Raw genomic sequence first — 15,981 nt, forward strand, 5'->3', positions numbered from 1 at the left:
TAAATTAGTTAAATGACATGGTTAATTGGTTTGCATTTAATCACTTGGAATTTATTTGAGCAAAGAAATAACATTCATACTTCTACTCACAAGCTCATCTGATTTTTTAATTATGAGCATGCTGGTGGTAAGTGATGAAAAGGGACTCCTCAGTTCCTTCATGCAACAACAATTATTAACATTCATTCTTCAAATCATATGCACAGAATAATTTTCCTGCAAGAATGTGATCCCCTAACTCGCTTTGTCATTGTGAGAAAAACAGGAATTTAAAGACATCTTTGGTACATAAATACAGATCACAGCTAAATTAACCCAAATGCATCCTAACAGAATAAAGACTTGGTGATGATGACAAACAGATCAAATATTTGTAAAGAGTTTCCATGTTTGTATGGATGAAAAGTGCAAAGATACAGCCATATATTCAACAGAAACCAACCCTCCAATCAATTGCTTACATATACATACATGGATTTTAGCAGGAGAATATAGGAGATTAATTGGATTAGATACACAGCCGTTTGTGCTTTTAAATATATGAAGAAAGCTGAAGAAACAGAAAAAAAATTAACCCTATTGGCTTGTCAGTGTCTTGTTTATCTTTGCAGGATCTGGTCTAGAAGCCGCTGCAAGAGAAGAAAAAACATCAATGATACTGATAAGTCCCCAAGAAAAATGGTCAATATTCAATATAATATACAGCACATCTATCAGCAATCAGATTTCCCTTTCTCCGGCCTGTAAGGATCACCTTAGCTAATCCTTAAATCCTTTCTAAATTGGCTTTCACACCTATCAACTTCACACCTGTGGTAGCCAAGCTCAGGTGAGGGGAAGAATCCTGGCTTGCTATGTAGCTGCTATGCAATCACCCTCTGTACTACCTGACAGCTGGGATCTAATTTCAGGCAGCATTCAACACCAGCCACCATCTACCTCGCATTATCAGACTCCCGCTGCGAGTCGTTGCTGGTCTCCCCCTTAGTGTTGCATAAAAATGAAACCCACAAACCACACAGTGCTTCCTTTTCTCCCTTTTCTCTCAATCTCTGGTTGGGCCCAGTTAATGGCTTAATTTGAGAGGTGGCAAGGTCACAATGGCTTTATAACCTCTCAATTTCATTAAAAAAATATTATATTTTCTTACAGCGCTATCAGTCGCTGAGTGAGCCAATAAACCACAACTCTGATTAGCTATATCCATTGTTCTTGAAAAAGAGAGCTCAGGTAAAATCCTTCCTGCATTACCTATGCAGCGACATCGGCCAATCATTTTCCATTATCTTGATTAAGATAATGGAAAGAAAGACATCTATACTTACTCACGCATGTTTTTTGAGCCTACAATGACTGTGTGGTTATCTGGAAGAGATTGGAGATATCTCTTCACATTTTTCGCATCTCACCTGACTGACAGCAAATTCATTGTTCTGGTGATGGTGTGATGGGAGAATAAGAGACGTTTCACCAACAGGTGAAAGCAAGTGGATCTATCTGACAATGCTTATTCTAAAGACTTCATTAATTTGCTATATTCCCTCACTGTTGATGAATATCGATATTGGTTATTAAAACAGTTCCTGTGGATCATGTTGCCTAATACTTCAGCACGATAACTAACAGGACCAGGTGGCATTAGCAGTCCAACAGTGGCCTCTGCTGGATAATGATCTAAACACGTTTGATTTCAAACTTTGGAGTACTGTATTTTTAATCAATTAAAAACATCAACACATTTATAGAGTGGGATTTGGAACTTTGGGAAAGTCCAGAGTATTGAAGCCTATTGACACGTTGAAAGTGTGTTCCTTCTTGAACGAACATTTCTTCAACAGTGGTACTTGAACATTTCCCGTGTTTATTCAGCCAACTTGCTGCATAGATGTGACCTAAAACATCATCAGATATCCACATGAGCCTAAAGTGCATGAAGAGCACCAGACTTAAGTAATGTTTAGGAACTATAAATACTTGTTAATTGCCAATTAAGGAAAATAGTCCAGAATTGCAAATGTGAGAAACCAATCCCCATCATAGAATTGAAGCTGTTCTCAGTTACCAGAAAACTTTCTGCTGTTATTGCTGCTCAAAAGGCTCATGTCAGATACTGAAATTAAAGGTTCATGGGTTTTGCCTCTTTCAGATATGAGACATTGGATAATTTTCATCCATTCATAAATCATGGAATATATTTTTTACTTATTTGTCAAGCTAGGTTTCAACTTTCACGACTTCTGTTATAAACTGATGATGATTTGGATCTTGTTCATGAGGGAACAGGGATGAAGAACAATATAGTTCAGTAGAAAGTAATGTAAATAATAAAGTAAAGTAAAAAGAGAAGTTAAAAAGTCTTTAAAGCACCACTGTATGTCCATAAGTACAACTTGTCAAATCCCATTAATATACTGTATTGACAGATAAGATGTGGATGTTACTATAAAATATTAATTTCTGACATTTATTTGAAAGCTTGCTACCTAGACAAGATATTTCTAAATGACTATCCTTCCCTTAATTTAGTACTGCTGAAAATGGGGAAGTAAAAAGAAAAACTGTCCACCTACTGGGCCATAAATGCTTTGCAAAAAGCCCTTTGAATTGAAAATGAGAACCTGCATGATGTGACAGTAAACAGCATGAGATATTGACTTGTTGGAGGCCTTGCTTTTATTTTCTTTCAGTTCAACTTTGCATTGTCTGTTCTATCCAATTCAAATTCCAATCTGAGAATTTACAGGAACCTGAGGTAATTTTTGTACCAGGCTCATTGAAACGCTACCTTTTTGAAAACCTCTGCTCGTAATCTGTTGGTTTGTGATACAGCCCTCTTTCTCTCCTCCTCCTTCTTCTTTGTCACCTCTGGCAGCTTGTTGTAAATCCTACAGACACAAAAATGGAAAATTCACACAGGGTAAGGGAATGTGGACTCCGGAGTCTGAGGGTGGCTGAGCCCTGCCAACAGATTGGCAAACTAGAGACAAGGTTTTATCAGGCGAGACCACAGCCTGGCAAAAACCTGGATCCACTGATAAACAGGTTGCACATGTACTCCTTTTTTCATTCGCTCAACTACAGCCAGTGTATTAAGAGATCCTCCAAGTCAGATAGTGCTGCTTTTGAAAAACAATTACAAAGGCCACCGTCATCTTATCAGGTGTGTCAGTCCCGATAAGAACAGAAAAAAAAGAGAAAAGCTACACAGAAGGTACCTCGTATCTTTTGCCCCGACATTTGGGCATCGCATACCTATTGTACCCACAAAGTATGTGGATCTGTTAATATGCATTGTGAGTATGTATGCTAGATATAAAAGGCAAGTCTGATGAGTTATGCTGCATGGAAAAACATGAAAAAAAAAGAAGAGTGAAAAAAACATCCTTTGACAGAGGGTTTGGTCTGGAGAACTCACCGTCTGGACCTCAGCTGCATCTCTTTGCCTGATATAGACCTCTCTCTCGGCTTGAAAAGGTTATCTAGGATACACACATTGACACATAGGCACAAACACATAGAAGTAACAAATATGAATTATTATGTAAATTAATCTTGTATATGTAAATGAACACTAAGGGCTGATCTTTTTTCATTCTACTACACCTTTCAGTATTGAGACAGGTCGCCACAAACAAACACACATAGTCAGACTTGAAAGCATGCGCACACACTATGTTTAGACATGTATTTGTATAAAGTCCATCTCTCACAGACTGAATTGATATGAATAGCATAATGACCCTTTGTTCATTATTGCTGTTCAAGTATCCCATTTTCATTACTTCTTCAGCATCTTTCCTTAACTAAACTGTACTTCTTCCATACTTTTATAATGTTTTACTGAAGGATAAAGTCAGGTGTTCAGCACTGTTAAAGAAGCAAGTTAAAGAAAAAAAATCTGATTTTTTCTAAAGCATAGAGGGGAGAATTACTCAGTTTCAGATGCTGAGAAAGACGTTTTCACTGAAAAGATTACACCACTTCCTGTCCAGAAATCCCCCTACACCTTTATCAACATTAAACAATACCACAACATTTGGACATTTCCTTTGTAGGGTGTTTTATTTTGATTAATAAGGCATGTCTTTGTCAATGAAAAATTAACTTAATTGAATTAAGAATTGTGGATTTCTATATTCTGCTGAAAAACATTTTCATATCTCATATTTTAAGCTGTGATAGATAGATAAAAATGTGTTTTTTGACCGCATGCCTCCATTTTAAATCACATCTTGGACACAATTCTGTTCTTTAGACATGTAACATTTTTTTTCTTTCTTTTTCTTTTTCTTTTTACACGCTCTCATTTTAGCAGTAGTTATTGACTGATATTTATGTTTCCTCTTTTTACTGTGCATCAACACTTTTACCAGTAAGTTTTAGCTTGTTTGGGCAAAATAAAGAAAGGAAAGGTTTTCAAAAGACCATTGTATCTCAGATGCTTTTGATTTGAACTTGTGTGTACAAACACAAATGGATGGTAAAATTTTGCAGCTAATCTACAATACTGCATAGTGGCCAGCAGAGAGCAAAGTTGGTTAAATGCTTCATACTGTGAGGGGAATAACATGTAAAATTCCCTTTGTTTCCCTTCCAGCCCATCAAAGACTATTAAACATAAAGGAATTATTTGTGAAACAGCCTATAGTTCCTTTAAATGCCCGAATAATTTAATATGACGTGGTCACAGGCTCCTTACTTATTCATATCCCACTATATATGAAGGCTACAGTATCTGCTTGTCTCCAGCAAACTGCACCCACTGGAGGAACTCTTGTCCTAGCAGTCCAGAAGTTTGATGAATGTGTATCTGTATCTGCAGAAGTGACATAACAAGCGATGGGGAAACATAGTAAAAGATGGATGTAGAGGATGAGAGACCATCTGCTCTGATTGTGCTAGTTAGAAAACTGTTCGCCACGGGTGATGCCACACTTGTATTTCCAAGTCCCAAGTTCGTTTGTCATAAAACCCAAAGCTGTTCGTATGCCATTGTCATCACTGAGGGTCTGTCAAGTAAAACTAAAACAATTAAATGTGTTGCCTAGGGACAGTGCTGTTGTAATTGAACTCTTCTTAATGGATTACTTCTGCTTTTTAGGCTGATTTACCCAGCTATACTTACTGCTAAGTGGATCCGGTGTGGTACAGTTCCTCTTTTGCTTGCCTCGATCTTCCCTTAGGCCCTGCACCAGGTCTGGATTTGAGTCCTGCAGTGCTTTTCTTCTCTTAGCTCTCTGCTCTAGTCTCCTCACCCGACCCTGAGATCGGCTGATGAAGTCTGGCCTAAAGAGCTCTAAAGCCTCCTGGTGTAGATATGAGGATACATACAGTAAGCTGCTTGTTTGTGGGAAGAATAGAGTACGACTCACAGACACTAATCCAGTGGAAAGAGAAAAAAAATCTTCATAGGATTATAATCTTTTTCTGAAAATATCCTTAATCTATTCCTCAACCTCAGAGAATCCCCTTCACAGCCTTGTAATAGTGATGAGGTGTGGGCAACATGGAAATACTGTGGTCAGCTTTTGTATGGATAAAAGCAGTGATGTGATGTGATTTAATAGGATTCCATCAAATCTAATACAATCTGATACAGTTCTTAACCTTTCTTTAACATAGTTTTTTTCCCCATTCTAAATGTCTATGAGTAATTTTCAATAGATAAGGCTTTGAATAGCAACCCTCAAAAAGATGTACTCAACTAAAGTACATCTTTGTGTGCTTCACTGTGTCATCCACCCCCTTTCTGACTTCTGAAACAAAAGACTTGAAAATTACATCTGTCTTCATCTGGAAACAATTGTATGTGTTGTATTTCCTTTCTGCCACTTGTAGGTGTTGTACTTAAATGGATGTATTCATGAGCAGTATTAAAGGGTATTTCAGTTGTCATTAGGTGTAAATATTTTAGGGAACTGGATACAGCACTGTTACTTAGTCTTGCTATCAATTTGTTCCTGTGGTCATTAATGTCCTGTGGACATTCTAAGTCAACAAATTCTGTCAAGTCACAATGCTATCATTAGCTAAACATATTACCTTTAGTCAATGTACTGATTGTTTTTATTCATTGTTAAAGTGGAAGGTACTCTATGTATTTCAACTTTAAAAAAACAATTCTTTCGAAAACATTAGGGAAATATGATTCATACTTTGAGGCTGAGAGTCTTGTGTGGGCCACCCACAGAATCCTTCTTCAGTCGCGAGTGGTAATGACAGGTCTCATCCAGATTGGCAAGAGTTTGAGGTGCTGTGGCTCTGCCACCTTTTTGCTCTCCATCTGTCTTCTTACTTCTTACTTCCTTGCACCATGTTTCCAATTCTACTTGATAGAGAAAGAAAAAAATTAAGTTCCATCATTTAAACTAAACTGGATTGCAAAAAAAAACAAGGATTTTCACAATGAAACACAAGCAGATTTAATTACAGGTCTGTATTTGTTTTGAAGTTTATTTCTTTATTTTTACTGTTTCTTCTCATGTTCTAGACTTCAGTCTAAGCTTTTATCATCTGGAGAAGGCTGAAAATGAACAGACCTCAAACTGAACCCAACACATCTCAATACATACACACACCATCCCAACAACTCATACAGAGGATAAAAAGAACCCAGAGGGAACATGAGTATGGCCGATGAATAATGTAAGAGATGGCAGAACATCCATTCTGCTCTTGTAACCCTACTCCTCTACTCTTTGTAGAAAATATATCTTCACTGTATAACCTGCAATAAACATGTGGCTTGTATTTAGTAGAGTATCACTTTCACCGTTCAATACAGGGGATTTTTGCCCTTTTGGTATCAGAATATTTTTCCAGTGAAAATGATTATGAAAGTGTACTGCTTCTCACTTAATGTAAGGCACAGAAGAGAAAGCTTATGATATCTGATATTGACTACAGCAATTTAGTTGGTTTGTTGAACTACAACAGTGTGAATCTGTTTGCTAAAATTAACACAAAGTTGGGAAGAAAGAAACAATCTATAGGAACACTTTCAGTCTTTCAGGGATATTATATTCTTTCAAAATTGTACACCTTTTATATCTCATAAAACCATTAGGTTGTGCAATTTTTGTATTTTCAGCTCATGCGAACTCTACACACAGAAAGGCCCCAGCCGAGACTTGAAAGTGAGAGCTCTCACTGTGGAGCAACATTTTACTATCAAACTAAAATGTGTACATCACAGAATATGTTAAACACAGCACAGTTACACTTCCCATCAAAAGTTTTGACACATCTGCATATTACACACACACCCATTCATTTTAGATGAGTGGGTGTGGCCAAAGATCTTCAGCAAAGACAGAGAACATCAAAAATATCAAATAAGTCCTATTTCACCTAATTTTATTTCCCAATAGAATAAAATCTTAATACCTGTCAGTTTTTAATTGAAAATGTTATTTCTAAGCTGTGTTTCACAGTCAAGATGCATTTCCTTAATACTGGCTGTTAATTAAATGTTTAGATGTTTCTACTTTTCTAGTGACACGTTTCATCTCTTTGCTTCTATCGTTAATTTGCTTTGGCTTCCAGATTTTAGATGTAACTTTTTCTCACTCAAGCTTTACATTTCTGTTTCCAAATTGTATACGTCTTAAAAATACTCAGCTTTTTTCAGCAATGTTTGGCAACAGAAAGCCTGTACACTGCATTTTCAGCATGAAATGCATTTCCCATTATTTCTTTATTTAGATTCCATATAACCTTGATCTTGGCAAAGAGATTGGAATAAAATGCTTTTAAAGTAATAACTATGAGTCTCTTCTTAAATGTCGCAACACATTTATGCTGTTGCCTTTTTTAACTTTATTTCTTATATGCAAGTGGTATTTAGTGGACAATAACGACTTTATTTCAATCAGCATTTGAACTAACAGTGTGTTTTTTTTTTATTTGGGAGCAAACAAGTTGGGAAAAAGTCTGGTGGGGTGTTTGTTTTCTTCAGCAATGCATGAACTATAACTCAAAAAGTGAGACGTAGAGTACAAAAAAAAGATTTTCCATACTCTAAGACCAGTTTTGCCCCACATTCAGTTTCCTTTTACACCTTTGAGTGTGATCTGATCTACAATAGCTTCTGAATATGCAAGCCAGTTAAATGAATATATAGATCAGTTGGCATGGGTATTTTAGATTTTCACTTCTGAATCAAAGTGATGAAATTCATACCTTGGCCAAGATTGAAAGTGTGCTGCCTGTGCCTGAAATTGCTCCGAGCAGAGAAGGCTGCCTCATCTGCATTCCCCTTCTGCCTGCCAGCCTTTACGTTTGAGGTGGTTGGCCCTTTGAATGACAATAATTCAAAAGAAGCTCTGTGGCGCTGAGTATGTGAGTCATCAGTCTTACTGTTAACACCATGAGTGGGTGGTGTTTGCACGTCCTTATGACCCTGATGCTTTGATAAAGGGCCTCTACCATGACCCAAACCATCTTCTTGGGCATTACGTTCAATGCTGGCCAACATGGGTACTCTGGCCCGCCTATAATCCTTACTTGTGTTGGTTGTTTTATTATGTGTAGTGGACGTGCAGTGGGATGAGACACCAAGGCAACATGACAGGACAGACTTATACAAAGTAGGTTGGCCTGCTCTTCTTTCCTCTAGTTCTACAAGAGAAATACAAAGTGACTTGTCCAAAAACATAACAGAGGTAATAGACCTCAGAGGCACCTCATGATGGATACATGATCTGTAGGAAGGCTTTGAGGACGACAGCTTTATAACTGAGCCACCTTCCTGCTTTCTGTCTTTTTGTGTGTGGCTCAGTTTACAATGGACAAGTTGTACTTTCCTCTTTTCTGGATCCCTTGCTGCCAGTTCATCAGCTGGTGAGTGGGCCTGTCTGAACTCATTTGACATGAAGATGGTAGGGTTCCGTTTGCACATGTCTGGTTGGGAGCTGGAGACTCTCATTGTGAGTATGGATAAGATTCAGCTATTACAGGTCTCATGTGGTTCTGTCGGAGATGTAACTTCACAGGCTATGTTTGATGCAAAGATTCCTGTAAAATGGAAAGTGACTGTAGGACCCTCCGAGCTGTGACAGAGATGTAAGAGAATGCTGTCAGTTGTGTCTGTCCTCCCACATCTGGCACACGTGCAGTCCTGAGGAGATGGGAAATGCCTCCAAAGAATCCACTATTTGAGAGTAGGCAGGTTATTGCCCTAAGAGACACATTTTACTTCGCCTCCTGCCCCCACCAGACATCGCAGGAGAGGACATTCCTGTGCAGTGAAGCAGTGATGTCCTTACTTGAGGGAAAGACAGAGAAAAGAAAAAGTTTAATATCAGAGCTGTGCTCCGAGTGAGCAGCAGATCTCTCTGCAAACTGAAATTTTGTCATACTTAAATTAAACTAAGACACACAAATAGAAAGCCATTTGTTGCTGTACAGTGATTGTGGAGATCTACCTGCTCTTGTGTTCAACCTTTTTCTTTATCTACTGGTGTTACAATAGAAATGGGCAGCAAGTGGGTACAAATTATCCAAGACATTTAAAATGAAAAATCTTGTCATATGAAAAGCAAAAAAACAGTATTTGCTCTATTCCTATTTCTCACTTCAGTTAACAACAATCGAACTCTGAACAGGTCCCTCACTTGGGTTATGCCCATTCTGTTGCTGCCTTTGTAATGCTATCTTGCCTTTCTTTCTCTGTGTGTTTGCAGGGTAAACAACAAAAACATCTTCTTCAAACAGCTTGTGCTAACTCAAATGTGAGCAGATATATGCAAATAAAATTGCCTTAATTAATAAGTTATCCTTTGCTTGAGCTGAGCAATGAAAATTTGAATATATTGTCTAACAAGATTAGAAATCCAATATTATGTTGTTACATAATAGAGACACAGATTTTTGTTGAATGTGTGTTTTTACTTGACAGACAATGCGTACGTTTACACATACATTTGTTGATTGTGTGAGTGTCCATGCAGTATTTGCAAAAATAATGTTTAAGAACTTTCTGTCATAAGAGCTTGAGTAAATAGATGAATTTGCCCTTACTGATAAAAGGTATCAGTAAGCTTGGGTATCATCAACTGTGGAAACCCACCAACATCCACCAGCTACCTTTTAAATTGTCATTTGTCAGTTCATAGTCCATAAATAAAAAAAAAGTGGTGCAGCTTCTGCTTTATAAAGGCTGCGCACACCACACATGACATAAAGAGGGGTCCACATCAAAGTGATGTTCCTCATGATAAAACACAATTTCAGATTTACCTACTCATCAAAAAACCCACTCCTTTCTTGCGACAAAAAGAACATTTCTGCCAACACTTTCTGATTATTCCCTCCACCTTATCATTCTGTCACTTAGTCCATGTTTGACTTCATTCCCACCAGCACTCAAAAGAAAAGGCTCCCTTTCTCAGGCTTTCTGCTGCTCAGCTCAGCCGATTACTCTCCTATCTGCCGGGCTTGCCTGGCACATTTTTTATAATTCCAGTGGCTTAAATGTTTAGGGCTATTGTTTCAGAAGGCAAAGAAATTGGTCAATTGACTAATTTTATTTAGCAATGAGAATAATAAACTGTTTTATTCATACATTAAGTACACTGCTCTCAATTATGCCTGTTCAAAGCCAATAGTAGTTATAAAAGACAATAAAACTGAGATTATAACAAATGCAAGCATAATTGTCTCTTTAAGTAAACTTGTCAAACATATAGCTCATTGATTTGAGGTTAGAGTCTTGCAGTGGATTACTGGACTGTTAAGATGTTTGCATAAAGGTTACAGTGCATATAATGTAATAAAAGAGGAATTATGTTTACCCCGCATGCTCAGCTTTAATGTAAATCAAATTGGACAGGACTGCAAGCTTGAACAACTCTGAAATAGAAATTTATGTATTCATAACTTCCACCAATTCTCACTTAGTATTTTTTAACCCTTCCTCTGCAGGCATCTAGCACAAGTTGCATCCATACATTAATAGTGGATGCAAGGTTGTCTTTCTGTGAGAAAGGCTGTGAGCAAATACACTGACCGACACTTGTCTTAAAATTATGAATGAATCAAACATCTGCCGTAAAACTAACACTGACGAATACAAGAATTCAGACTCTACTGATATGATTAACAGACATGTAAACATCTTTGGTTAAGACTATTTTCACCAAAGATTGACATGCCATCAAACAAGAAAAAATGAAGGAGGTGCACTGAATAAAAGAAGAACATTGCCATATGGTTTATGTATTGCATATACTGCATATACATTACATACAACATACTTCTGTAGCAGGAGCATTGTGCCTGGTGCATCCACAAATGTGAGATAGACATTCTCACTCTTAACTCTTAACATACTGATGCTTTGTCAGGATCCCGCTGGGTCTGTTTTAAATGCAGGTGGTTGAGAAGTCCCTTTTGGGTGCACTGAGTTTTCTGAGCTGTAGCGGGACGCATTGCCATAACTTTGTGGAAAATGTCGGTCAGGCTTCTTTGCAATAAAATTATTCTGTGTATTTCATGTCACAGTCCAATACGTGAGGAGGAGGACCCAAACACAGGACCAAACAGGTGTGAGTCAGATTGCTGTCAGAACTAAAAATCTTAATTTCGAACAAACCAAAAGTGCTGCCACGACAGGAAATCCAAGAAACTGTACACAAAACAATCAAGAAGCGGAGTTGAAAACAAAAGATCGGCTTATATAAGGGAGCTTTGACAAGGATTTGGTAAAGAACTATTAAAAAACCAAGAAGCTTCTACACTGACAGAAGTAACAACTAATACAGAGCATGTGAGGCAGTCAGTGACCAAGACCACATATGACACAAAAGTAGAAAGCAAAACTGACAGCACTGAACAAAAACAAAAAGCATGTACTAGAAACAGAAAGTAAAATGAACCACAATAAAGAACAGAGCAAAAACTAACTGAACACATAAGTAATACAAAAGCAATCAACATAATAAAACCAAACCTAATCCAGCTAGAGGATATTAAGACAACATTAGATGAAGAAAAATCTAAATAACAACTATACCAAAACACAACAAAACTCGCAGATACTGACTTGATGTTTTGATAACAAAGATTTTCATTGCTCAGCCTTAAAAATGTTCTTAAAATTTACATCCATGTCTTGCAGAGAAATATATTCTCATGACCAACTCTTCAGACACTGACAGCTGGTAAAGACCCTTTTGTGTCAGTTTTCAATGCAGAAAACACCTTACCATCACTTTCTGATGCACAAAGAAGTGTACTACAGCTGCATATTGACAATTATTCTTCTGAAAAGGTAAGTGATGCACCAGGTCTGGCAATAGTAAATGATGCTAGGAAATAATAGGAAAACAGCGTTTTATAATGCTAACTTGTTTACAAGTAACATGGATATCTTTAGGAGGTCAGAAGGGTGGAGGAAGCTAAACATCTGACTCCCAAGCAAGGGGTTAGTGATCAATTCCAACCTAAAGTCTACTTTTTTTCCCCCACTAATTATTTTTCTACTGATTGTCTTTATTTTGATTTCCTTTGCTCTACTGCACCACTTTGTCATACATTGAATGTAACTGGTTAAGTTTAAGCATAGAAAGTACTAACTATTTTGAAAACGCCCCTACTTAAAAAGTAAATTTAGTTAATACATTTGATTGATTATTAACATAACATAATTAAACAAACTATGAAATTATAGGTAGTTTCAGTCGATATGCACAAATGCTTCATGGGGTGGAATTTTGAGGGAGAAGAATCTCATGCTAGCAAATATCTGCAGGAGCTGGAAAGTGTGCTAACAGAATTGTTAGTCAGGTAACTTATTCTAGATTCAGCTCTAAATAGAAAAAAGTAGAATCTTATTGGATTAATTCTTAAACAATAGCGTTAATATCTGTCATGGACAATGACAGACATCACCCCATATAGCCAACATGTGCTTTGTTGATAAGGCCACAATGAGTCTCTGATATATGTACAGTAGTTTCAGTTCTCCTTGGCACAGATTCAGCAAAGCTGTAGAAGATGTTGCTTAATAATAGGGCATTATGATGACAAACACAGCATATGATTTCTATATTTGGTTGCAGATGCACACGCAGATGGAGTGATAGTTATCCCTATTATATTGTTCACACGGTGGACCATGTTCCAGGGAATTCAAGTATATCATGCACCAAATGTACAGTATAGACATGTTACCATACTCTCTGTTGTGAATGTCTTTCCTTTGCTGTTAATTTTTCATTTCCAGATGCTACATTAGGTTAGATGAAATATTGAGAAACAAATCATTTGTTCACATCAAAGGACTTGACATAAATCTTGAAGAGGTGGTGGAGACTGAAAAATAATATGCAATATTTGTTTGTGAGGCAAATAGAGCCTGAATGTGTGTACGTGAGAATCAGAGTGACGGCACAAACACAGCAAACAGTGTATGTACTTGGCAGATGTGACTACATGCTTATTGTCGCAGTCATGGAAACCAATGATTGAGCAAACCTTTGTGCTCCTGACAGTCACAAGAACTTTGAGGAAGCTGTAGGAAACAGACAGGCCATGCAGAGCTGCATAAACACATCAGCCAGCCAGTGTTGAAAAGGCTGCTGAGTGAGGGATCTCTTAGACAAAATACAAAAAAAGTGCTCAAATGTGTCATACAGTATGTGACAATGTTATTTTTGTCACAGATTGGTGTCATTGGTATCATTTCCTTTCCCTGTGCACCTTCTTATGAAAACTACTTAACAATTGGCCTTTGAAAGAGAAATATTTGCCCCTATGTTCTTTCTCAAATATGCTCTGAGGTTAAATAACTTAAATTCACTATTGATCGGTGAATGCTGGATTATAAGGGTGACCAGTGTACCACATAGGTGCACACTCCTTGTTATGAGCTGTGGCAATTACACAAGGGTTTTTCTATTATAGCAATTTGTCCAGCCCTGTCAGAAATGCTATATTGGTCCTGACTGTTGGTCACTGGAATGTGGTCACATGGACCATAATCTGTTTGAATTCACAGTAGAAATTCACAATTGGCTCATAAATTATTTTATTACTTCAAACACCTATCAACTAAAGTAGCAGCTATGACTTTTTACCACTTCGTAACACAATAAAGCCTGCTTAGTTTAAGTAGAAAATACCGGCATTGCTTGCAAACAAGACATTTTACAAATCATTTATTCCTCTTTATTGTTTTCTCCATTGAATAGTTAACATTGCTGTTAAAAACAGGTCTAATCATTGCATATAATAATAATAATCTGTCTGACCTCTATCATTTAGCCATTACTGTATATCCAGTGGAGCCTTCTTACCTGATAAAGTGGAGTATCAAAGCAAAGGCAGCAACTGTTGTTTTTCTCTTTGGAACCACTTGTATCAGCAGAGGCCACAGTGTGAGCTGTCCTGCTCTCAGCTAGGAGCATAACAGATCATCAGGCAGTGAGGCAGCTCTGTGGTCATTCCTCAAGCCCCTGTGGAAAGTCCTCATAGCTGACAGGGGCTCGATGAGGAAAGCAAAACGAATCAGCTAAGTCAATACATTTATTCGAATTACCCTGCGAGCTTAAGTCAGCTGCCTGGGAGTTAGGAGCTGAGTATACTCTACAAATTAAAGAGAAATCCTTGGTAGAAGTTTAACGGTGATGGCTCTTGTGGACACACTTCGGTGAATCTTGATATTTTTCAGTTAATTAATTCCCCACTCATGCCTCTGGTTAAGTTGTGCTGGTTAAAAAACACCCTTCAGGGATTTTTTCATGAGCTCGCAGCACTACCTCAAGCCTCCCCATACGAGTGGAGTCATCTAGACGGGCAGTTCGGTGCACCGAGGCTGTCCTTCCTCCTTCCCTTAGGGCCCAAGCTCAGGTAGCAGAACAGCTGACTAGCTCTCAAGTTTCAGGACATGCATAATATGTCCCCGCCGCACAAGTTATTAATGGAGTCTCAAAAACTCCTGTGGCTGCCTCTCTGATGTCTCAAAAAAAAAAATCTATATTTAAAGATAGAAAAAGTACAGTTGTTTGCACCCACTTTTACTCTTTCCAGTACTTACTCAAACCAATAGTTTCTGAAGGTGTTTTCTCAAAGCTTCTTTGAAACGTCACATACATCTTGTTGGAACAGGCGGACCTGGATTGTGGGGAAAAGCACAGAGAGCGTAAAGGCAAAACTATAAATAAATGTCAAGGTTTGGTACAACAAATAAAGTGCTGAACGTTCAGCTTATTGCTTGTGCCCTTCGACGAAACTCAGCCAAAGTAGGTTATGCTTAAAATCTGAAACAGTAAGTTTACACTTTTTCAATGATGAATTACCCCATTACTCAAGTAAAACAGCAAAAACATGAGATATATTTCACTCTAGTCATAACTCATGACCCAGTGGTTATGCTGACGTGACTGTTGAATGAAGCGAGGTGATGATCTATGGCTTTTATCTCCAGCGATTAATCTGAGGTGTACACTGCAACGCTATTAAATAGTGGTAAATATGGGTATGCACAATGACCATTTTCAAGCCAAGCAGCGTAGATAAGATAATTTTCTGTTGGATGTTATACCTGGCTCAAGACGGGCAACAAAAAAGAATTCAACAATGGATTCAAGTACAGAAAATCATTTATTAACCACAAAATAATTAGAAATGATAACACCTTACAACAAAGTACACAAGATTTTGCTCAGATATCAGGGAACAAATAAGAAACAACTGTGCTAACTGATTGTTAACTAATATTTAATAATTTTATATTTTTACTAGAAAAGTATGATCAGTTAATAGTTTGTAAATTGAGTAATCGAGTAATTTGGAGTAACTACATAGTTGAATACCTTTGTGATAATCAATAAATAGGGTTATACAGTAGAAATTGAGGAGTTACAGTCTGGAATAACAGTTACAAGTGAATCATTTGGTAATTATCAGTCAAATAATATATTTTACTTGATCATACTTAGTTACTTTCTTCACAAGAGTTAAGTATTAACTCTTAACCAG

The 15,981-nt window shown here is 37.4% G+C and overlaps 2 protein-coding genes across 2 annotated transcripts in view; one reads left to right on the plus strand and one right to left on the minus strand.

The window, feature by feature from the left end:
* The window catches only part of edrf1 (erythroid differentiation regulatory factor 1), a 447,039-nt gene that overhangs the window by 106,321 nt on the left and 324,737 nt on the right, over positions 1-15,981 (plus strand). The gene's annotated exons all lie outside the window — the stretch shown is intronic.
* LOC140313481 (uncharacterized) lies at positions 600-8,552 on the minus strand. Its single transcript, XM_072391584.1, has 6 exons — positions 8,182-8,552; positions 6,156-6,325; positions 5,126-5,306; positions 3,416-3,479; positions 2,786-2,885; positions 600-629 (listed from the first exon to the last, which is right to left on the minus strand). The coding sequence occupies exons 1-6, from the start codon at positions 8,474-8,476 to the stop codon at positions 600-602; spliced, it is 840 nt and encodes a 279-aa protein (XP_072247685.1). The 5' UTR covers positions 8,477-8,552.

Source organism: Leuresthes tenuis, unplaced genomic scaffold (genome assembly GCF_036924035.1).
Source record: "Leuresthes tenuis unplaced genomic scaffold, fLeuTen1.0.hap1 SCAF_8, whole genome shotgun sequence".
Classification (NCBI taxonomy): Eukaryota; Metazoa; Chordata; class Actinopteri; order Atheriniformes; family Atherinopsidae; genus Leuresthes; species Leuresthes tenuis.

Bases quoted from the DNA above. Each gene is read 5' to 3' on its own strand.
- LOC140313481 (XM_072391584.1), bottom strand. From the start codon at position 8,476: ATGTTGGCCAGCATTGAACGTAATGCCCAAGAAGATGGTTTGGGTCAT. The intron at 3,480-5,125 runs GTAAGTATAGCT...TGTGTATCCTAG, and splicing joins CACACCGGATCCACTTAGCA to ATAACCTTTTCAAGCCGAGA. The intron at 630-2,785 runs GTAGCGTTTCAA...CTTCTCTTGCAG, and splicing joins GAGCAGAGGTTTTCAAAAAG to CGGCTTCTAGACCAGATCCT.